Raw genomic sequence first — 25,184 nt, forward strand, 5'->3', positions numbered from 1 at the left:
CTCAAATTCAAGCCCTGTTTGGCTCCTGCCTCTAACTCTTCTATCTGAATCTGCTGGTAGAAAGGTGGTGCAGGCCCTGATTAAGTATAGACGTGATCTATGGGAACGCTCTTTACCTCGGTCTCTCCGACTATCTTGTCAATAGACTGAAGGTGGTACAGAACTCGGTGGCAAGACTGCTACTTAGACTCCCACCTAGGTCTCACATGACCCCTCACTTGAGGACTCTTCACTGGCTCCCTATAAAAAAAGATGGTGGTCTTTAAGGCTATGGTCTTAATGCATAAGCTCATGCACAATATGGGTGTGTCCTATCTCAGTGAGAGGATCAGTGTACACATTTCAGTACGCACCCTTCGCTCTTCCTCTGCGCACCTTGGAAGAGTGCCCTGCATCACTCACCTCAAAATAAGTGGGAGATCCTTTTCCTATTTGGGTCCACTCTACTGGAACAAACTTCCATCAGACCTTGTCTAACACACAACCTGGACATCTTTAAGAGGAAACTAAAGATCTGGCTCTTTAACAGTTACTCTAGGTGCCCTGGTCGGTCTCCCATTGCCTAGCACAGGGACACTCTGCAGAGTAGCTGCACGCTCTATAAGCCAGCATCACATAACTACATAACATGAGTTTCTCTAGAACTTGGTACAGTAGCAGGAAGATCTGTTTGTAGTTGGCAAGCAATGATGGGTCAGTGGTAGGCTTCTTGAGTAGGAGGACTATGACTTGTTTCCAAGTGTCAGGGAAGGTGGCTGATGAAATAGAGGTGTTCAGGATAAGTGTTAGCGCTTTGCTGATGGGTTGAGGTCCTCTGGTGAAGGGAGGAGCAAGCATGCGATGGGGCCCTGGGAGAAAATGGCGGCAGTTTCCTGTGAGGTGATAGCGGGCCATGTGGTTATGGTTGTTTCCCTGGATGAGATGAGGAGTTGAGTTGTGAGGTCATCTAGGTCCGGTTGAGGGTCGAAGTTCCCGTATATGGAATCTATCTTGCTGCAGAAGAATTCTGAGAAGTTGTTGCAGAGGTCCTGTGAGGGGGGATGCTGTTGGGCTTTAGCAGAGTGCATATGAACTTCAGCAGATTTTTTATGTAAATGATATATAGCAACTTGAGATAATAAGATTTAAGTCATGATATTTATCCATGAACTGCAGTGGTGTTTTGTATGTTCTCTAAAATGTGGGAAATAACGTTCATTTTAGCATGTCAGTTAATGTTTCCTAGATGCTTTGCATTTTTGTTCAGAGAAACGATGAATGCATATTTTAATATATGCATGAGCTTTTTTTCACACAGGAAGGAGAGGAACGGACTCTCAAAATCAGCAACAAGCGGTTGTGGAGCAAGTAGTGATTCAAAGACTAGATTTTTTAAAACCCTACTCTTTTCTTCTGATGAAAAGATATAAAAAATATACAAATAAAATGTACATTTCTCACACCAACTTTAACAACAATAAAGAAAGCATTGAGCTTTGGAGGGTTCAGGTTTGCTTTTCAAATTCTAAACAGAAGGTGTGCCCCCTGAATATCGACTAAACAATATCCATGGGACAGAATATCGGAGACATGATATCAAAAGTAAAAAATCGACAGGCAAGTAAGTCCAGATATTCTAAACCTAGCTCCACATACATGTACATAAGCGGCACATATACCTTCAAGTTACGTAGATGTGGAGTTAGGAATAGTAAATCTATACTACCCTAAATGCACTTACCTTTCGATATTTTGTCCCTCGCTATTTTGTGCTCGATATTTGTATGCCAAATATATTGTTGGTGTTGATATTCAGTAGCGCAATCCAAACAGAGCAACAGCAGGGAAAGTGTTGGACTTTGAGGGAGTCTGATTTGATTTTTCCACTCCAACCTAAGCAACAGTAGGGAAATATATAAAAATGTATTTAAAATTAAGGGTGGACCAAACTTGCGCAATTTGACTCTGTGGAATTCCGCAGAGTTAGATAAAAACTCAGCGGAATGCCGTGGAGTTACTTATAAACTCCGCGAGATTCCACGGAGTTCTGCAAATGGGTGGAAATAGGCACTTGAGGCTGCTCGCACTGTGATTTAGCAAGGGTATCATGTTTCATTCTGAAAAATCAGCGCAAACCGCACCACGCCGTGTAACAGAGAGCACAGCTACACCAGTTGATTTTGGGGCTGCTAGATTAGATTTTCTACTTCAGTGTCAGACTTCTGACCATGAACGGTTGCGACTGCCCACATTATAGAAATCATGCTCGATGTCCTCCTAGCGACTGGAGATTGCGTTTGGGGATGTTAAATCTTGCTAGAATCACCAATATTCTGTTCTGGAGCCGCTCGGGACGTAACATTCAGCCACGCTGCTATTGGCAGAATTTGGCTGCAACTCCGCATTACAAGAGTAATGCGGAGTCGCTGAAATTCTGCCAATTCTGAGTGTGGAACAGATAATTTATATAATTAATAATCCAATCAACCAATTAAACATATACATTTTAAAAAAATGTGAAACATATTAGTAATGTATATAATAAAAATACTTCTCACCTATTCCCTAATAAACCCAACATCTCACCAATAATTAATTAAATTAAAATAAACCTAAAAATAACACATTACAAATATTGCCAAAACAATTAAAAAAAAAGGTTGGAGACCATTACCAAAAACATATTAATAGCTTATAAGGTACAAAATCATAAAATATTACAAAATGATGAAAAATCTATTTTGCATACAACTATATAAAAAATATCTTAAACACTTAAAGCACAACATTTTTACCCACAATATTCTGTCCCATGATATTCTAGTCATTACAATTTTTTTTACGATATTCGTATCAGACAATATTTTGTAAATGATATATGACCTTTTTGTACCTAGCTGCCACAGACCCTGGTGAGCTTCGGTGTCTGTCTGCGGTGAGGTATGTTCTATGTGGGTCTGTGAGTGTTACGTTTACCAGATGACTCATGTCATCAGTGACGCCATATTTTATGTCTTGGATTATTTTTTCAAAATTATTGTTTTCAAGTGTGTTATTCCAATTGGTTTAGTTAACGTGAATGAGGATTAAAACTCCAGGAGTGTCATAGATTGCTAAAAGAAAGCCCAGAGTTGTGAAAAAGGTGTCCCTTTGTGCATGGAATCATCTGGTAACCATCTGGTGTTTCATCAATATGCCTGTGATGTATGAGTGTCTGACAGTGTTTGGGTATCTTTGGGTATCTGTGTTTGTGTATGGGCATCCAGAGCCAGGACAAGCTAAACATGGTTTTAGAGCTGCGATTGTAAAGGGGCGGCATATGGCCTGAAGCATGACGTCCCTGGATTGCCCGGTCCCCTAACAATACTTCAACATGACTGATGGTTTTGTTTACACTGAATAACCTGTAAAAGCTATTCTGAGGGGCATTTACACATGCAGTGTAGCACAATCATGATTTTCAATGCAAATGAAAGGTTGAGGAGCAGTGCTGGAATTGAGCAAGAATCAGCCAGTTTCTGGTTTTCGAAGCTGCTCTGGAGCTGGACACTGATTCTGTGCTGGTCACTGTGAATGATTCCACCTGCCTCATGGTGCAATGTGCTTACACCAAGACACATGCATTGACGTCTGGCATTCAGTGTGCTTCAACCTGCAGAACAGAAGAAGGTTATTTTAAGTGACCAGCTACGTATGACTCACTCTATAGTAAAGCTAATTCCTTTTGTCCAAGCGGTGTCCTGGCCAAGAGCAGCTGAATGTCACAGGTAGCACTGCTGAAAGATCAAGCCTGGCCTCCACACCCAGCAGTCCTTAGAGAGAAACTAAGAGACTCCTCAGTGTAACTTCACAAGTTGCTTAAAGATAAAGGAGAGTTGAATTGTGTTTGACGTTCCCAAGCTCTGACTTTACCTATGATATGTAGATCTATGCCTACTAACACCAGCAGCATGAAGGGATATCAATGCTAACGTACAACACAATACTGTACAATGCGTGCTTTGTAGAAATACTCTGTATATATTTCTTCGTAGCGAACACAACAAGATGTTGGGCGGAGTGCTGAAACTTTTCAAACACTCAGCCCCAGTCAAGAGATTTGGGTTAAATCCATTGTTATATTCACTTTGCCACCCACTTTAGACCCCTCAGCCATATGCAAATCAGTGGAACAGTTTAGCCTGAACTCCCAAGCCATGTCCTCCCTGGACCGGAAACAAGAATCTTGGGACCTATTTTGGGATGTCACCCCTCATCAGCCAGACACAGCGAGCAAGGGACCTATGTCTGGGCATAGCCTTGCCTACTTAGGGCAAACATAGCAAATACAACAAGATGAGGGACAGAGTGCTGAAACTTTTCAACCACCCAACCCCAGTATTTCTTCGTAAGCACACTAACGATCATTACTTATAAAGCACAAATGACACAGACTGATTTTCCCAGTTAATAAGTGATTATTACTACTCACTGGAATCTATTTTATAAACCTTAGGATAACATGAAATTGACTGAAATCAGACTAGAGTTCAAACATATGTCTTGCAGAACACATGCTGAATTTTAAAGAGGATGCATAAATAGCTAAGCGCTTTTACCAGATTTATAACATTGGACGTTCACTTCACCTTAGAACAATGATTTCTGCAAGCTTTAAAGCACAGCGTTGAGTTATAAAATACAAATCAGTGACCTATTTCTACATGCTATACTCTCCAACAGTCACATTTACCATTTAAAGCATTTTATGATGATTAAAGCTGTGATAATGAGTGCACCAGACCATCAGAATGAGCTTGCCTGTATTATGTCCTGAATTTTTCTTGATACACATAGATCTCTGCAGTGGGCACCTTAACTGCAGCCTAGCTAACAGTGCCTTCTTTGACATGATATTTCATCCATAACAAATCAACCATGGCATTTGACCTTGCTGACAATTTCTTTGGGGATAGCGTTTGTGAAAAATGAAGCATAAGCTGACAGTCATTCATTCTACGCCTCATTGTACCGCCCCTCATGACCCCACTGACATTCTGCCACAACCCTCAAAGTATGCGATCCAGGTGATGTGGTGGCTGGCACAGGTAAAAGTGGTGAGTGGGGCGGGGTGGGAGGGGGGATGTCGACAGACGATGGAGTAGCTATAATTAAATAAATGAATTATACCTATTCCGTTGTCTGTCAGCTTCCCCCCCCGCCACGCCCTGCCTCGTTCCACTGCCCCAAAGCGCTTACCTGTTCCGGCAGACGCGGTCCAGGTGTAATTGTTTTCCACTTCAAGAACTGTTACAAAGTTTTGTTGCTCGGTGAGCGCACTGGATTCTAGTGTTCAGGAGTGTGATGTTATGCATTGTACACCCACCTATCACAGGTATCACAGGTATCGCCGGTCAGCTGACCCTGGCAATAAAAGGGGCCAGGAGCACGTTCCCTGGGCCAGTTGCCAGTATCCTACTAAGGTGTCTGTGTGCATTATTCACAAGTATGTGGGTCTAGCGCCTACTACTTTACAGATTTAGAGTTCTGGGCTGCACTTTTCATCATATCTGAGTATCATATGGAGTTGTGCTCTGCAAGAAGAATCCATCTTTGAAGTAACTCATTGTGCTTGCGACATTTAATGTAGATGGCAAGGGGTTTCATGTCATCTGCAGCACCTTCAAGAAATCTTTGTCACACAGTAAATTGCATTCTAGGGGGCGTCGTTTTATTTCAAACTCGTCATGTAAAATATCCTAGCAGGCAATATAAGGGTGAGTGCTTTCTTTTCGACAGAGATATTGACTTGATAAATTCTTTAATATGTTTACATCGTTTTATATGTCTCAAGACAATTGGGGGCATATTTACAATGAAAAGATGCAGCGCTGCACTGCAAGCAATTTAGCAGAGCTGTGCTGCGGCATTTAAAAAAAGCAGGGGTGCGCTGTATTTACAAGAATACGGCGCACCCCTGTGTTTTCCCTTGTGCTGCCACTAAAAAAAGCTGCCTAGTGCCAGCACAGACAGCCTTGCGCCATGGTGCAAGGGTGCCTGAATTGCAGGGACGATTGTTTATGTGCAGCAAGGTACACCTTCCTGCGCCTAAACATACATTAAAGGCAATTTGTTCCTTCTGTGTGTGCTGCAGAATGCAGCACACATAGAAAGAGCAAAAAACGAGGAGGCAGAAAAGTATTTCTCCTTGTTGCGCTAATCTAATGCCTGATTTTCAGGAGTGCCAGTTTTATACGCTGCCTCAGATTTACACATTGTGTTAAATCTGGGGCAGTGCCAAAAAGCACTTGCTGTTGTGGTGGAACGCCCACAGCAACACCAATTGCAACACCCATTGCATGTCCCCTTCCTGCAGATATCTACGTGAAAGGGTACAATATTTACAAAGTAGCTTAATGCATTGTGCCACCGGAGTGTCCTAAAATGTTATGCTCTTGTGGTGCAATGCCCTTGTAAATATGTCCCTTGACTCACTTGAATCCTGCTACAAAGCAATGGAATGTTGCATAGAAGATGGACGGTTACAGGATGGGGTGGGTGCTGAAGCAATCAATGTGAAGTAAGGTGGGGCAAGGGACAGTGGGTGGGTGAAGAGGCAATTGATGGGAAGGAAAGTGGGCAGAAGATAGTGGGTATGTAGAGAAACAATGGGTGGTAAAGGAGGGGCTAGAGAGAGGGTGGATGAAGAGACAATTGGTGTGAAGCACAGGGGGGACAAGGGACAGTAGGTGGGTGGGGAGATAATCAATGTGAAGTATAGTGGACAAGGACAGTGGGTGTGGGGAGAGATATTTGATGTGGAGTAGAGGGGGGCAAGGGACAGTGTATGGGTGAAGAAACAATTGATTTGAATTAAAGCGTGCATGGGATAATGGTTGGGTGGAGAGACATTTGATGTTAAGCATAGGGGACAAGGGACAGTGTATGGGCGAAGAAACAATTGATGTGAATTAAAGCGTGCATGGGATAATGGTTGGGTGGAGAGACATTTGATGTTAAGCATAGGGGACAAGGGACAGTGGGTTGGTGGAGTGACAATCGATATGAAGTAAAATGGGCAAGGGACAATGGGTAGGTGGAGAGACAATGGGTGGTAAAGGGGGGAGGAAACTGGATGGGTGAAGAAAGAGACATTCGATGTGAAGTACAGGGGCACAAAGGCCAATGGGTGAGTGGAGTGAAAATCACTGTCAAGTAAAGTGGGCAAGGACAGTGGGTGGGAGGAGAGAAATTTGATGTTAAGTAAAGTGGGCAAAGGCAGTGGTTGGGTGGAGTGACATTTGATGTGAAGTAAAGGGGAGAAGGGACAGTGGGAAGAATATGAAACAATCAACGCACAGTAACAAGGGACCAGTGACAGCGCTTGGGTGGAGAGATAATCGATGAGAAGTAAAGTGGGCAAGGACAGTCGGTGGGAGGAGAGAAACTTGATGTTAAGTAAAGTGGGCAAAGGCAGTGGTTGGGTGGAGTGACATTTGATGTGAAGTAAAGGGGACAAGGGACAGTGGGAAGAATAAGAAACAATCAATGTAAAGTACCAAGGGACAAGTGACAGCGCTTGGGTGGAGTGATAATCGATGAGAAGTAAAGGGGGGACACTGGGTGGAAAGACAATCACTGTGAAGTAAAGATTGTGTAGTCGGTCGGTGGAGAGGCAATCGATGTGAAGTAAAGGGGGACAAGGGACAGTGTGTGTAAAGGAGACACAATCGATGTGAAGTGAAGTGGGATAAAGGGCAGTGAGTGAAGAGTACCATTTCAAGATGATGGCATGGTGTTGAGGCTTGCAGCAGTGACACCTGTTTCTCTGCTTAAGAAATCTTTGGTCCAGTAGTAATGGTAGTGCAGCTGCTGGTACTATCCTTACTCAATTAGCGCTACATTTGCATGTGCTGCTGGGGGTGAACTTAAAGGATATACCTCCAAAGGTTGGACTCCTCTAGATGCAGAGTAGCACAGAGTAAGTAGGCAAAATACTGTTACTCAGACTCTCTGACATCCTAAAGACCATTTGTAGGAAGGTGGAATCTGACTAATGGTTGCCCCCAACTTTTTGCCTGGTATTTGAGTGGTTTTTGACTAGTCTGGCTGGGATCCTGCTATCCAGGACCCCAGCCTATCTGCGTTCTCCCTAAAACTAATGTGAAGTACCCTAGGTACAAACTAATTGGATGCTGAGGATGCCCTGACAGTCCCTTGTAGATGGTACCCTAGGTACCCAGGACATGGGTCCCTCAGTAGGCCTACCAGGGCTGCAGCACTTATTGTGCCACCCTGGGACAGCCATACAAACTGACACCACCAGACCACTACTGTAGTCTGGGTAAGGTGGTGCTAGCACCCCTTACAGGGATATCGGTATCCTATATCCCACCCCATTATAACACATATACTCTCATAGGTCACCCCTATAGCAGGCCTTGGTAATCCGACAAGGAAGGGTGCTGAGGTATGTGTGAGGAGGGACCCCTACATGAGTAGGGCCTCTCTGCAACCATCATAAAATCATTGCTGGGTTGTTTGTAGTGTAGCCATACCATATACTCTTAACCGCATTATAAGTCTATTGCGATATCGCGATAACTTGAGAATGGCTACACAGAACCATATCGTGTTTGGTGTCAAACATGTAGGAATCATACCCCCAGTCCAGCCATAGGCATGAGGGTACGATTCCCCCTTGCTAGGAGGGCGATATGGGAAAAACGGTAGAATTTAGACACCAATTTAAAAGTGCACAAGTTTCACAAAATGGCTACTGCCCGCCACCTACACGACCCTGGCTGGCTGTTGCTGGGGAAAACCCCAGCCTCGCCAGCTGGACAATAGGGCTCCTGTGGCAGGGAGGTGCTAGCATCTCCCCAGACAGGATAATGTGGATTGGAACAGGGTGGGTGCACCAAATGTCCTTTCAGAGTTGCACGTAGGCAGCTGCAGAGACCTAATTCTGCATACACCGTTTGGAACCGGTTCAGGGGCATCCTGCCCCTCGCCCAGGCGGGAAACACACAAAGGGGAGAGGGTGTAGCCACCCTTTCCCGCCTCACCACTCATTGGTGGACACTACTCTGGACACTCCCCTAATCTTGGGGATAAAGGTGAATAACGTGGCCCCAGAGCCTCAGATTAATCTTGAACTTTACAGTCTTGACCTTCGACTTGCTTCTGCCCAGCTGACGGAAGAAATCTCCCTTGGGATAAAGGAGTTATCCCCCTGCTTGGCAGGCACCTGAAACACTGCAAGTGACCCAGTTGGAACTTCACTGCTCTCATGAACTTCGACGACTTCCAGAAACCTTGAGGTGGGTTTCCAGCGCATCCAAGAGACCAGTGAGTGTGCTCAATGAGTTTGGGCACCGTGGGCCGCGTGGGTGCCGAGATCCCTAATACCCTGAGACCCCAGCCACCTCTTGCATAGCACACGACCCTGACCAGTGGGGAAGTTGTGCTTTGGCCCATTTACGAGCCAACCACTCTACAGTAATTGTGCCAAAGATCAGCACCCTAGTCCCCTCCGGTGGCCCGTGGGTGCCCTTTTATGCACGCCAAATTGCCACCTCCCGCGGTCCCTTGTCTCTCAACTTGTGGGCCCTAGCGGAGGTCTATCTTTGAAAACAAGAGTTCCCCTGGTTGCTCCAGGCCTGCTCTACAGTCTCCTTGAAAGAGACCTCTCCCAAACCTCGTGGGTCTGCACTGTAGCAGATTTGTTTATTCTTTGTGGGTTGCGGTTGCCAAGGCTTAGTGGATCCATTCCGGACACTAACACTGCAACGACCCTCATCCGATGTGGGACAGTCGCCCTCCTGAAGCTGGCCTTCCTTGAAGCCTCCCGGAGCCCGTGGCTGCAGATTCAAGCTACACCACTTTCCAATTGAAGCACCCGACATCGAAGGGCTCTTTGCTTTGAGCCTCCTGGTCAGTTTGCCGTGACCCAGACTCTGTCCCCTCTGCTTTCAGGTTCTTCTCTACATTCTTCACATCTTTGATCTTCACGGCATCATCGACGCTTTTGGCTAGCAGAACTTTTGGGTATTTTCCCATTGAAAATCAGCCCGCGACCCGACAGCAGAAACGACCTATGCACCCGGCTTCCCTGGGGCAGGTAACAGTGGTACCTCGGTACTCTCGTGGTTGTGGGGATCTCAAAAGCTTAAGTCTAAAGTTTTAACTTTGTACTCCTGCTAGAAGTATTTTTAAACTGTTTATTTCCAACCGCAACATTCTCCATAGGCTGTAATAGAGATCCCGATAGCAGCTCTTTGCACTGCACGCGTCTCCCGTGGGTCCCCTTCCTTATAACCTGGGGTGGATTCTTAAGGGGCCAGCGATCCTGAATGCCCTAGGCATTGCCTGTAGAATTGTCGTGGTTCTTATACCACTTTTTTAGTATATGGTTTGGTCCCCCCCGGGGCCCAATGTTAATAGTGCTATTTATTGTGTCTATCAATGCTTGTTTGATATTGTAACTTTGCCACAGCTTCATAAAGAGACTGTTGGATTCTGTCTAGAATAAATACATATATTTTATATATATACCTGTGTGGGCTACTCTTTCATTTGGTTATTCAAGAGGTTATTATGGTAAAACAATAAGCTTAACACTCCTTCAAGACTTAGCCTGAAGGCTGCTCTCCACAGCTACCACTAGGATAGCATTCTTTAAAGGTTGTCTTAAACCTATCATCAATAAGAGTCGAATTGGACTGGTGCAAGGTGTCCCTATAACTTGGAACAGCATATGCCAGGCCAACTTCTCACACCATTGATTGTTTATTACGTGGAGCCAAACTTTGGCAACAAAGCCAATGGCTGATCCACTGCTCAACTGCATGTATGCTGTTCTCAAGAGAGAAACTAATATGTGAATGGCACTCTGATTAATAACCAAAGTGGGCTTCCCCAAAGGCCATTTTCTCTAAGCTAGATTATGTATTATTTTTGCAAAAATATGAGGCTGGTGAGACAGCTAAAATGGTCTTTTGGTCGGACCAAAACCACAGAAATAGAGCACAGGGAGCAGATGCACAGGGCTACTTGGCTTACGTACATAAGACATACAGCACTGGTCAAAACCACCACAATTTTCCCTGAAAGACACTGCACAAGTGCAGTAATGCAGGACCAGGGCAAGTCTCCTTCAAAGACACAGAAGAATTGTGATGCTGCAGTGCCAGCCAGTGTAAGCTTCCGTCAAAGACATCGAACAAATGTGGTGCTGCAAGGCTAGTGCAGGCTTCATTGAAAGACATGAAACAAATGTGGCACGGCAGGGCCAATCAAGCTTCCTTCAAAGACATGGAAAAATGTGGTACTGTACGGTCAGCACAAGCTTTCTTCAAAGACATTAAATAAGTGGCCATGCAAGCTGCCTTCAAAGACATGAAACAAATGTGGCACTGCAGAGCTAATGCGGGCTTCATTCAAAGATATGGAACAAATGTGGCAGTGCAGGGCCAGTGTAAGGTTCCTTCAAAGACATGGAACAAGTGTGGGACTGCGAGGTCAGCAAGTTCAAGCTTTGTTCAAAGACAAAGAACAAGTTTGGTATTGTAGGACCACACTAAGTTTCCTTTGAAGACATGGAACAAGTGTGGATTTACGCACCACCATCTAAAGCCTCACTTAGATACAATGAACAAGCAGGATTTCGGATTTGGTATCAATGTAAGGAACAGCACTTGGGCATGTGAATGCAAACTTGACTCACATGCATTGCAATATTTTCACACACAAAACATGTGCAGTGCCGGACAGGAGGACACGCTTCCCTGACAACCATAGAATACAAACCTGTCTGGTCAGAATCAATGCAAGCTTCCCTTGCATACATAGAACATGGAAAACATCTGCAGCATAAATCTGAGACTCTATGTATTTACCCCATGCACAATTTAGAGCATTTGGGAGCACTGTATATTCCCATCACATGCAGCAAAGGTACAAGATGGTCATCAACTGTGCAAGCTAAATAATTCTCACATAAAAAACAGGTGTCACACTGGCAACAGCATCTTAAAATATTTCAGGCTCAGAATACCTACAATAAAGTCTAGAGAAAGGTGAGCCACTAAAGGCTTGTGCCAGATGCTAGACTCTGGTTCAGCTTGGGTTTCTCATTAGCCTTTAAGTCCCAAAATTTGCTAAGCTTTCTTGTGGCTTCTGCTGCTGCCCAACGCTCTAACCTCATGCACCAAGAATGCAAGACAAACCATTAAGCTTTCATGTCAAACAGGAGTGAGAAAGGGATACCAACTTAGTGGCTAAATTACACAGTTTGATACCAGAAAACCTAGGATTAGTCTGCTTGGCCACTTGATCAAATTGTGTGATTCTAGGCAATTATATTATTTTATCGTCCCTCCTATTTTTTCATTACTGCTTATGAGAATACTTTGAAATACACAAGGATTGTGCAAAAATTTCTTGTGTTTGACTTAATGGGCCATAATGTAGGCCTGGGTGGAGTTTGTGGAGTTCCGCTACGTGGAACATCACAAAGTGACAAAAAAACTCTGCGCCGCTCCGTAAAGTTCCACAAGCGGCGGTGTGAGGTAAGTCGAGCTGATTTTTAACGTCTGGAGTTTGTCCAGTGATGTAAAATCAGCACGAACTGCACCAAATGCAGTGCAAGAGGGCGCAGCTTCTTTCTGCCACTCGAGTAGATGTTCTACTCGAGCTGAAGCTTCCTCAATGAGAGCGGCAGGTTTCTCAACGCAAGCGGTAGCGAACTACCATGACCGCCAGCATTGAGAAATCTCGCCAGGATGTGGTCTAGTGTATGATTTTCCTCGCTCGCCAACTTAACACTAGCGAGCCGCAAGAGAGGAAAAACTCATCACAATTACTTGGAGTTTTTCGGAACTCCGCGCTCTATGCGGAAGTGACAAACGACGGAATAGATAAAATAAAATAAATAAATAAAACCACTTACCTTGCGAGCACCGCATTGCCGACTCTGTTATGCGGCAAGCGCAAGGTGAGGGATTTTATTTATTTATTTATTTTACTTTACCTATTTCGTCGTTTGTCAATACCACACCCCCGCCTCTGCCCCACGCCCGTCCAGCCCCACTGCGCTTACCTGCAAGGGCCGCGACTGACACTGTCACAAATATTCTATTAAAGCATGGTGTGGTAGCCACTGTCATCCATAGACAGCACATTTTCAATTGAGATGACCACTAAATTTGCAGAGACATACACATTTACTGATAAAGCTAATTAGAGCACAAGCCATAATGTGTGGAAATTTGGTTTCAGCGTATGTTTCTGTCATTTATGCATCACCATTTGTACATTGCTTAGCAAAGTGTCTCGATTTGTTTTTATCCTATTCAATTCTTTCTTTCTGTGAAAGTCAGAATTAGAAAACAAGGCCGTCATTGGGGCTTTCCTAAATGTATATTTATTTTGAAATAGTTATGCTGTTCATTTATAGATATTTAAATGTTGTGCTAGAAGAAAACAGCATCATACAGACTTTTCTTTCACACTAGCAAGATTGTCACACAGTTCACTTTACAAAATCCTCAAAACTGTGTTGCAAGTGAAGGAAAAGTAAACACCAGTCTCCATGTTAAAAGAATAAGCAACAATTTGTCAGAAGACTGGACTGACATTTGACCTCTGCCTTTGAATGCCCAGCAAATGTGCCAAAATAAAAACAAAGGGGCAGATTTATGTTTGACTTGCGCCTCATTTACGCCGCCGTTGCGTCACTTTTGTGACGCAGCAGCGGCGCAAATCCTGCGCCATGGTGCGGGGTATTTACAACGTGACGCATCTGGGAGATGCGTCACGTTGTAAAGCCCTGCGCCCCATGTAGGCGTTCCAGGGCAGGTGGGGGCGTTCCGGCGCAGGAACGCCTCCTAAAAGTGGCTGAGTGAAATCTACAAGATTTCACTCAGTCACTGTTGAGCCCATGCTACGTCAAAACCCTGCGGGGCAGATTTATGTTGCCCTTGCGCCACTTTTGCGCCGCCGTTGCGTCACTTTTGTGACGCAGCAGCGGCGCAAATCCTGCGCCATGGTGCGGGGTATTTACAACGTGACGCATCTGGGAGATGCGTCACGTTGTATAGCCCTGCGCCACATGTAGGCGTTCCAGGGCAGGTGGGGGCGTTCCGGCACAGAAGCGCCTCCTAAAAGTGGCTGAGTGAAATCTACAAGATTTCACTCAGTCACTTTTAGGCCCATGCTGCGTCAAAACCCTGCGCCTGCTTGAAGCAGGCGTAAGGATTGACGCAGCATTGTAAAGATAGGGTCCCCCTGATCATTGCTGGAGCTGCGTCACGCTTGCGACGCAACTCCAGCAATGCGACACTTTTCGGCACAGATGCGTCACGCATCTGTGCCGTTTTTGCCCCATGGTGCGCCGCATTATAAATGCGGCGCATCCATGGTGGCGCAGCTGTGGCGCATAATAACTGGCGCATCCCTGCTGATATGCAGGGATGCGCCAGTCATCATAAATCTGCCCCTGCGCCTGCTTGAAGCAGGCGTAAGGATTGACGCAGCATTGTGAAGATAGGGCCCCCCAGAGCATTGCTGGAGCTGCGTAGCGCTTGCAACGCAACTCCAGCAATGCGCCATTTTTACGGCACTGATGCGTGACGCATCTGTGCTGTTTTTGCCCCATGGTGCGCCGCATTATAAATGCGGCGCATCCATGGTGGCGGAGCTGGGGCGCAAAATAACTGGCGCATCCCTGCTGATATGCAGGGATGCGTCTGTTATTATAAATATGCCCCAAAATGTAAAGGCTTAGTTAATGCTCACTCACCTTACTCCAGCATGATTATATAGGTGCCCTCTCGGGGCTTTTTAGGGCTGCTATAGTTGGCCCCCTCACACATCTGGGACCCGATGCATTGCACTGGGTGCCCCACAGGCAGCTGCTCCGCTTCTTGGGATTCTCATGTAGGTGTGTGTGGTTTATCCTAGCTGTGTCTACGTCTTAGGTTTGTATCTGACAATAGGAGTCGGTCTTTCTGTAGTCTATGTTGATGTATGTGTGATGTTTGTGCTCTCTTGTCTGTGTGTATTTGTGTGTGAGAGAAACAGTGTGTGTCTGATGCATATGTACACATCTCAATGCTTGTGCTGTCTGGACGTGTGCCTATAGGATTTGTGTGAGTCTGTGTGTCTGATGTCTCTGTACCTTGTGTACCTGGCACGTATGTATGTGGGTGTTTTCTCTTATCAGTGTGTCCGTATATGGGAGAGACAGGCTGCGTTTGATATTGATCGGCTCTGTGTGTGTGCCAGTTTGCATGCCTGATAACTGTGATCGTGTCTATGTGCGTGTCATGCCTATGTGTATGTTTATTCTGTATGTATACATGTGTATGGGATGTGAATGTCAGCGTGTCTTTCTAGTGTCGGTAAGGCATGTCGGTGTGCGTGCGTGATGTTTGTGTGCGTCTAGTCTGTATTTGTCTTGTCCGCGTAGTGTAGTGTGTGCTGCAGTCAATGGCTGCTGCATGTGTGGGCGCTGCCGTTCTGTATGTGTACAGTATGTCACAGAAACTGACAGCCGTGCTGGTGATGTCAGAGGGCGGTGTAAGAGGAGGGCATGCTCCAAGTGCAAGGCAAGGAGGTGGGGCGCGCGAACTCCTATAAAGGCAGCTGCAGGCTCCGGCTTTCTCATAACACTCCTGACAGAGTCGAGGCTATCGGACTCCAGCTGAGGCTACCAACCTGCTGACAACGGCACGAGCCGGACAGACCTGTGCACCGAGTGCATCAACCAATCATCGTGACTGCGCCTCCTGCCGAGCCCCCTCCGCAGTTGGGAGAGCCCTTCCTGCAAAGCTCCGTTTCTTGTGACCGGTGACCCCTGGCTCTGCTCTAAACTCCACTGAACCCAGAAAACACCCATTGAGTCCATCTGGGAGGATGGCGGTGACGAGCCTGCTCTGGGCCCCCTGCCTACTGCTGCTACTGCCCGCCCGGCCGGTGAGTGAGCACTCGAAAGGTGTTTGCATGTGTGAGAGGGTAGGCAAGGCGCTGAGGGTAGTGGACATTTCACAAACCATGTGATGCCCGCACTGCTTTCTTGTTTTGCCTCAGTTCAAAAATATGAGGGGACTGAGCCTGACCCGGAGTGAGACTCCACTGAAGTGCGTAGGACCGTTGCAGATCGTCAGGTGTGAGGTTCCATTTAACAGGCTGCTTAGGTGTAAGATCCCACTTAAGTGTAAATGACAACAGATATGTAAGTGCGAGAATTAACTAAGTGCACGGGGCAACGGTGACTGTCAGGGTGTGAGACTCTACTTAAGAGCATGCATGGGGCAACTGAGTCTCTCCGGGAGTGAGACTCTACTTGAGAGCATGCATGGGGTAACGGAGTCTGTCAGGGTGTGAGACTCCACTTAAGAGCATGCATGGGGCAACTGAGTCTGTCAGGGTGTGAGACTCCACTTAAGAGCATGCATGGGACAACGGAGTCTGTCAGGGTGTGAGACTCCACTTAAGAGCATGCTTGGGGCAACGGAGTCTGTCAGGGTGTGAGACTCTACTTGAGAGCATGCATGTGGCAACGGAGTCTGCCAGGGTGTGAGACTCCACTCAAACGTATGGGAATGAGACAACTGAGACTCTGTTTGCGACTTTCTTGTAATCCACGCAGCCAATTAGACTGTCCAGGTTGGTAACTTTCGTCATTTAACACATTTCCTGCTCATTTGGTGAAGCCAGGACTAGAGCTCTGGTCTCTTGGTACTACATACTGCACGTTGATCAGTTAAAGCGCTTCGACGCCTCGTTAGGGGTAGTAAGCACTAAATAAATGCAATTACAATAACTGCCTATTCACTCACTCGCCACTTTCACTATTGTTTGGAACCGCTACGAGAGAGGGTTCCGCGGAAGTGCTGTTTGCTGTCTGACATTCCAGTTGATAAAGTATGTAGGACGGCCGCACTGTTCGCGTGCCGGGGTGCAGCAAGCACTGGATGCACGCTCCGCCTGGTGTACGTTCACTGCTGCAGCTGCGTGTTGGGACACAGGCGGGTGATACATGCAGAGGAGGGCGCACAAGTACCAACGGGCAGCAGGTGTGGTTGGTGCATGTGTGCCTGGGTGCACATATCCACGTGTGCGAGGGGCGGCGCGCGAGTGAAGAGTTTTCATGCACGAGAGTTCGAGTGCTGTGATTGGTGGCTGCGTTAATTGAACATTCCCGGTTCGTGTCCTAGGATGTTGCTCACAGTGGGGGAATGGAAAACTCGGTCGGTGCATATGTCCCATCAAGAGATGTGTAGGTCGGGCTAAGCAAGTGGTGGATGTCTGCAAAGCTTGGTGCTCACATGATGCCCAGGACGCACCAGATGGTGGGTGCCCGCAGAGCTATGTTCATGTGTTCCCCAGCAGCCCTCTAGGATGCACCCTTCAGGGAGTCTCGGGGGGCTCTCTCAACACACTGTGCGGCGGGGGGGGGGGGGGGCATCACATTGCGTTAGGCTGCTGTCCAGGTCATGCCATGCGGTAGATGCATGCAGTACAGTCGCCATGTCTGATGTTCGTATCAGCGGGTGTACGCAGAGTTCCGCCCGCGCGTGTCCACTGCCCAGGGACCCGGGTGCAGCAGGCGGAGACAGCGAGAGGCATGAACGTCAGGATGCTTCAGGAAGTGGTAAAGGGATAGCGGCATGTCGCATAAACACGTCCGAGACGCAGCGGTTGTCAGGGCGCATGTTATGGGTCCCCTACATTGGTGTCTTGTGGATTAACATGCACTCTCTGCCAGCACTGAGTTGTGGCTTCTCTCGGTTTGAGTCCAAGTTGACGAAGAGGTTACTATTGGTGGTGGAGTGGCCAAGGGTATGCGCAGACTTGGGTCTCTTGCTCGCTGTGCCACTGGATTCAAGCTAGCCTGGCTGATGAGGGGTGATGCCCCGAAACCGGTCCCAGGATGCTTGTTTCCGGTCCAGGGAGGATCTGGCCTGGCAGTTGGGGCTGGACTGCTCCCATGAGGAACAGGGTCAAGACGGATTTGCATATAGCTGGGTCTGAACTGAGGTGGCAAAGCGATCAAAAGAACTATGGATTAAACCAAGATCTGGGACTGGGGTTGAGTGGTTGAAAAGTTTCAGCACTCCGTCCATCATCTTGTGTTTGCAGTGGCACCGGGGCATTGAACCCTGATATTTACTATATTTTAGTACTACAATGGCAGCCCAAGGGGCCATGTCCTTGCTTACACCAGCACATAAAGCATGCAAGCTACGCTACTGATTGACCAATTGTTTCCGCACTGGTGAAGGTGATGGCACTGTTGCTATCGTCAGGCATGCTGAGTTAACTTATTTTATCAATGTACGTGGATCAGTGGCTGTCCTAAACTCTGCAAGGAAAGTCAACCTTCAAGGCGGAGGGGAGTGGCTAGGGAAGGGATCTCCGAGAAAGATGTATACATTTGTTTGGACCAGGTGACTTTGAGTTCAAGGAGGACGTTCCCTCCCGACCCCCACCTTTACCCCCATATGGGCTGCGCACCTTTCAGAATTCCATAGTAAGGCAGCCCTGCATGGATAGGTGAGTTAGACTCATTTTATTTGGTTCTTTGCCCTCTCACCTACAACAATCTGACTGAGCAAGGACTGGGACGAGGAGGAATGATTGCGAATCCTATCGGGTAATGCTGCTTGCACAGCAACTAGTGATGCACCTAAGGAAGTTTGATGTCTTGAGGGCCGCAGTTGTTCTGAGGAAGTGAGGCGTTCACGTTAAACTGTCTGTCGGGTCTGGTACAAAACTATAGGAAGCCCCCACCGAACCAAAAAGCATTTCACCCAAACAAGCCAATCGCTGAAGACAGTTGACCAAACTTCCCTCTCAGTGTTTCTCTCATGAGCTCTGGCAGATATTGAAAGATGCCTGTACCAGACCTAGAAAACCAGCATAGGCAAAGTCAATAGTTCTGATGTTGGCCACCAGTCGTTTGGCTTTGTCAATGCTTGTTTCTTGTTTTCTGCTAAATGTTAGTCTTGGGGAAGCTGGTCAACCACCAAACAGCAAGTATATTTTTGGGGCTCAAAACGCAGAGTTTGCTTTAGAGTACCTGGCTCTTAAATGAACTACTTTGTGTGCGGATACGCTCCTTGTGAAAGGGTAGAATGCCGTCACTCACTGTGAGGTTAGCCAATGGCTGAAGTGGGTTGAAGAAAAATGTGAATGACTCAGCAGACGAATGGTTGAAAGGGCTGACTGAAAGCCCCTATTCCTATAAGTAAGTATACATGGAATTTTCATAAAATCAAAAGGTCTTAGCTAATGCTAGATGTCATGAGCAAAGCATTGCCGAGAGTATGGTCAGTAAAGCATGTATAAGGCCCACTTTCTTTTGACACAGAAGAAACTGGATGAAGCTGAATAAAGTGTCCTTATGCACACGTGTCCTCGTGTCTCTGCTCACTGGCTGACAGTGCTGCCGGATGAGTAGGATGGAGCTGGGTAGCAATCAACATACATAGTCTGACAATAGTGCCTAGAGACTCCCTTGTTGGTGTACATGCACTACATATACACATACAATATTGTGTAACAGCTGTCTGGTGCCTTTGCTGCTGTGTATTATGCCCTTTCAGTCTATTTAAGGCAGCCTAATATCTGCTCATTTGGCATGGACTGTACCAAACACTGGTGACACATCTAGTATTATGTAAAACTTCTTGGCAGGTTAAGCTTGTGATCCGACAGCAGTAATTGGTGTCTAGCCATTGTCTTACACATATTTCTAGCGAGCGAAGTAAGATGTGAATTGCATCAGCCCCAGGAATGCGGTCTGATGCCAGCAAGGTGTGGTGCTGGTTGTTCCCTGTGCCAGGTTGGTTGCCTTTCCATTTCAGTCGCCAGTGCGGAAAGCGCTCCTAAACACTTGGGTTTAGGGAGCACCAGCCTCCAGGTCAGTATGTAGTACTGTTGCATCCTAGCAGTGCTATGTAAACTTTGCAGAGCTAAGATTGCACCGTTGCCCTTACATTCCAAAGCTAAGCTGTCAGGATAGCTTAGTGATCTGATTGTTTGCCACTGGGAAATGTGGTGAGATGAAGGTCAGGTGTTTGGATTCCATCCTGGCTGGCTAAGACTTCCATAATTCAGAGGTCGGTAAATTGACTACCCTAATTTGTTCAATTGAAACACGTGCTGCTTACAGCGCTTGGAAGTGGCAGAAATGCAGTGCGAAGCATATTATGGTAAACAAGTTATTACTGTTGTCTTATAGTCTTAAAGAGAAACCCTCATGTAAAGTGCCTTCTCTGGTCCTCATTAGAGTAAGCCCACCGATCTGCTGGTCACTCTCCCCCCACCCCCACCACTATATTTGCAGATACCAGGTAACTCTGCGATGTGGTTACAGGGGAATTACAAGCTGGACTCTCTGGATCCACTAAGAAATAAGATCATTCTCGGGTTGATTTCTCTTGGTAAATCCTCATTTTCCCTGGGATTGCCTTCTCAGATTTTATTTGATGTCTATGGATTAAACTAACAAAATCAATGGCATTCCAGCGGATCTCATAAATCTAATGGGGGCTAGTAAATTCTGCCATTGAAATGAATGGGCCTCTTGTAATGAGTGCCTTGGTCAATCTACTAGGCTGATAGTCACTCACTACAGCATTTTGAAGCTGCCTCAGCTGCATGTGCCTCCATGCTGAGCATCCTCTGTATAAAGTTGACTTTATCTGTGCTCTTGAAGTCAAGTCTGGAATAAACAATCTAGCTGGACATCCGCTACCAGCCGCATAAAATAATTCACAGATATTAGCTTACTACCCTCCCAATTTCTGGAGTCGTGGCTACTCTGTCAACTTTCCAAGCCCAATGGAAAGAGAGAATGCCTCTTGTTTGTACTGCCTGTGACTCAGACCTTTGGACATCAGCGAGACTTAAGCACGTAATAGGTGTAGTGCAAGCCTTGAGAAAGAAGCAAGGGGTGAGACCCTGGCAGTGTGAGTGATACAGGTCTTAGGTAACCCTGGGCAGGAACTCAGCTCCGCTGACTGAGTTTGCAGATTTTTGCATACTCCGCATCCGCTGAGAACGCGAAGTTCATGCAAAACTTCCGACTCTGCAGCGGAGCGGAGTTCAGCCCCGGGCCCTCCCGCCTCCACCCCCCTCAATACATATTTTTTTTAAATAAAAATGAAAATTAAGGTAAATGAAACACACTTACCTTTATTGCAGCGTCTCCGAGCTGCCCTCCTTCTCCTCGCCGTGGTCCTGCAGAATCCCTTAAGTCAGACATACATCATGGTAGGACTGCACAAGTGCGCGCAGTGCTACACGACGTACGTCTGACGTAGGAGATTCTGCAGGACCACGGCGATGAGGAGGAGGGCAGCCCGGAGACGCCGCGATAAAGGTAAGTGTGTTTTATTTACCTTCATTTTTATTTTTATTTTATAAATATTCATTGAAGGGGGGTGGAGGCGCAGAGCAGAGCTCCACTGAGTTTTTGCCCGACTCTGTGGAGCGCAGCGTAGAGCAACTCTGCCCGAGATTAATTTTAGGCCTCTGTGGTGATGCGATTTGGGGTGAATGGTTGTAGTGCGAGCCCCTAACGAGGCCTGGAATTATACAGTCTCCTGGACCCTGTGAGGAGACCTTGTGGGTAAAGCAGGCCCTAATGCTTTAGTTATGTTGTTTGGTGGTGATTTCATGTTAACGTTTGCCACAACGGCATTGGCAACCTGCAGACATTTGGACCCAGATCTACTGTTTTTCATGCAGTGGTGCACTGCAATCGAACAACACCATCCTGATGTATGAAGAACAGAAAACAGCGAAGCATCAGATTTAGCAAGAGTCACATGATGACGTCACCAGCCTTTGGACAAAATATTGAGTCCAAAATACCGTGTCAAGAATAGAGGACAAAAATATTGTAAAAAGGTGGTTTCACTGGGTAAGCAAAGTTTTACTATACTTAGCTCCACATATGTGTACCGTGACAATATATATATCTTGAAGATGCAGAGATGCAGAGTTATAAATAGTACATTTATACTTACCTATTTGCACTTACCCTCTTGATATTTTGGTCCTGGATATTTTTGACACAATATTCTGACCAGAGATACTTTAACATATTCCTTCAGACACTCGACTTCGCCTGGGGTACTGGCACTAAATCTGGGTATTCTGTATGACACTGTGCCTCTCTCTGTGGTGTCAAGGTGAGACAGCAGTGTCCAGCCTAGGATTTATACTCGAAGTGCACCTTCCAGTACACATTCCTATATTCAGACCACCACACAGGGGGCAGCCATGTAAATTGTGTGCTTTTTGTAAAGCGTTCATGTGACATGTACTTCTTGCTTGCACTAACTTTCACTAGGCATTAGGATTTGGGACAGAGCCAGGTCACATTTTAGTAGATGGGTTCTGTGAAAAAGTCTATGGTTTTTGCACTAGCCTGTCCCACCCAGGCCCCTTTGGTACAGATTAGCAGGGGTTTGGTGTGAAGGGGTCTGGGCACCGCATGAGGTTTAACCTTCTGCACAAAATAGCTTTGCATCGCACATCTGCCATTTAAACATTTAGTAAATATGGCATTAAGGTTTCCCTGTTTACTATTCTGTTTACTTGGTATCTTTCTGAAGGGAAATTAAAATACCGCTAGTGTTTCATTTATAATTCACTCATCTCTCACACCCTTGCTTGGAGACAAGTCCTGCAGGCTCCCATATTTGTGACTTTCTAGGCGTTAACCATGTGCAGAATAAGCCCCAGTGGCACTGGTCCTGTGTCTTTTCGTCCTCGCTGTCTGCTTGAAGCAGGCTTCCAGGCACTAAATTGAAAATGAAATACTTCGCAGGCGTCCAGAAGTCTCTCTGGATATCTTTCAGCCCGCGTGCACGCGCGGCGCTGCCCTCAGATGTCGCTCCTCGGTGGCAGCCGGCCAGCCCCGTCATGCCCTCTGTCATCCAATCCCGGCCTTCGCGTGCAGGCCCTCAGTGACACATTGGACAATCCAGGCTTTTAACGGCTGGTGTGTGAGAGGAGATGTGTATCTGGCTGCCGGGTCTCAGCCTCCACTTCAGCAGACGAGGGCGGCTTCGAGGATCGCTGTCTCCCCGAGCACCTGTTGTGGGGGGCTCGAAGGGGCTGCGCTCTCACTCGGGTCAGTGAGTGCCGGGTGCCGGGTGCCGGGCCTGTTGTGACACGCTCTGCGCCTATTAACAGATGTCAAGCTTGATAGTTTTTAAGAGGATGGCACGAGCTGGTTGCATTTCACTTTTGTGAGTAGAAACCAATGGCAAGGAATCAATAATGCCGCTCAAGTCTCCTTGTCACCCACTGGTGTCCTTGTTCCTGCCCCAGCAAAGAAAGCACTCAAGTCCACTCTCTGTTATGTCTGTCTGTCTGTCTGTCTCCATAGGAAATGGCTGTGTTGGTTTGCTAATAACTTTGGGGTGGTTTGACGAATCTTCACAGAACTTTCCCAAACAGTGTTCTTTCCTGCTTGGCTCAGTCCTAAAAAACGTAGGCACGATCCTTCAAGTGTGTGTGTGGAGGGGGGGGAGTCCCATAACACAAAATCCCCTGCAATTCCCATAAATATTTTGGAACGTGCTACAGCTAAAATGACAGAACACAATTACACCAGATTTGGCAGGAAGCTACGTTTTGGTCTAGAAAGTGTGCTTTAGGTGATTTGTGGATAAGCCGTTAAGCTGTTTTTGAGAATTAAGGTTAATAAATATTTGTACAGCTGGACAATTGGGTGTGTGGGGCTCTTGCAAGAGTCCCACCACATGCACAACTTCTAAAAGCAAAGCGTTCTGATTGGCCTGGGCGGCTTTTTTTTCTCTTGGCTACCTGGCTCGAGTGAGCACTCTGATTGACTGATCACAACATGGAAACAAATGCAGCAGTTTGCAGGGAAAACATGTGCTCTCCCACCTTGCAGGGGGAGTTGCAAAAATGCTCCAACTGGGTGGGATGACACATATTTTTACCTGCCCATGCTCCTGTGGGCAGGGAAACACAGATTGCTCCCACATAGTGGGAGAATAAAAAAATACCTGCTCCCTTCAGGCAGTCGCTATGCTGACTCCCGCTACACCCAGTATGGATGCATGCAGGGAGCTGACGGTGCCCTGGGGCCCCTGGGGCTCTTCTTGCTGCCCCCCTTGTTGTGTCTTGTGGGTGCCCCGGGTGGGCACCAGGGCTCCCATATTAGGCCCCGGAAAATTGTGTACTGAGAGTCAATGTTAGCTTGGGCAGGGGTGCCGTGCCTCCCTATTTAAAAGGGATTCTGCACCGGGCATATGAAGACTTGGCGATTGGGGCAGTGTGCCCTATTTTACATACAAAGAAAATATGGCCCCGGGTGATGGGGCCTTTTGGGCCTGTAAATGCTCAGAGAGGGGGCTTCACAACCTCCTCCCCAATATTATTTAAGTAAAAAAAGGGAGCTGATGGAGCCAAGGGGGCCCTTAGGCTCCTCTACAGCCACCACCAAAAAATACACATCTGGGTGTCCTGCGTGGACACCAGGACATCCTACATATAATTTAAAAAATAAATAAATAAATAAGTAGCAGGAGCCACCCATTTATCATTCACTGTTCCTAGCAAGAAGCACTGCTTAATTCCCTTGGGTATTAACTTAATGTAATACGTGGAGAAGTGTGGCTCAATGATTAGAGCGGCAGACCCTGATGCAGAGGTCTAGCCTGGGACCAGGGTTCAATTCCCCGCCTCGGTCGGTCTTGGGCTCAAAAAAATTCCACGGACCTGATAATTCTCGCCTCGGTGCCATTCCAATCATGGAGTCCCACTCTGCAACTCTGGGCAATAGCTTGCTTAATCTTCACAACGGCCCCCACAACGCTAAGGATGCCTGGCCTCCACCTTGGGGGTGCCCAGGAGTGGACGCCTCACAGGGAAAGCCAGTATGGGTTCCACAGTGGAATTCGTACAAGTGCCTTGAGACCCTTGCGGGTGAGTAGTGCGCTATACAAGTATCAATTTACATTTATTTTAGTGCCTCTTAAAGAGGCAGGTGCGCCACCAAACATTTCTTTAATGGGCAGGTGGCTGCAGACAGTGCAGCAGCACCCCAGCAACATAAAAAAATGTAACAGTAAGTCTCCTGTGTCATTGAATCCTTGACCCCTGGAGAGTTTACCATATCTTTTCAAACACTCCTAGTTGAAGTTCTATGCTCTTCAGCTGGAGTGCAGAGC

General features: G+C 46.8%; 1 protein-coding gene across 1 annotated transcript in view; it reads left to right on the forward strand.

Moving 5' to 3' along the window:
• The first annotated feature begins 15,625 nt into the window (after window positions 1-15,625).
• Window positions 15,626-25,184, forward strand: part of LOC146868462 (CCN family member 1-like) — a 38,419-nt gene continuing 28,860 nt past the window's right edge. The window contains exon 1 of the mRNA XM_085610243.1: window positions 15,626-15,936. Within this exon, the coding sequence (XP_085466369.1) occupies window positions 15,877-15,936 (60 nt within the window). The 5' untranslated portion in view covers window positions 15,626-15,876. The remainder of the gene's footprint in view (window positions 15,937-25,184) is intronic.

The sequence above is a fragment of the Triturus cristatus genome, chromosome 1_2 (genome assembly GCF_964204655.1).
Source record: "Triturus cristatus chromosome 1_2, aTriCri1.1, whole genome shotgun sequence".
NCBI lineage: Eukaryota > Metazoa > Chordata > Amphibia > Caudata > Salamandridae > Triturus > Triturus cristatus.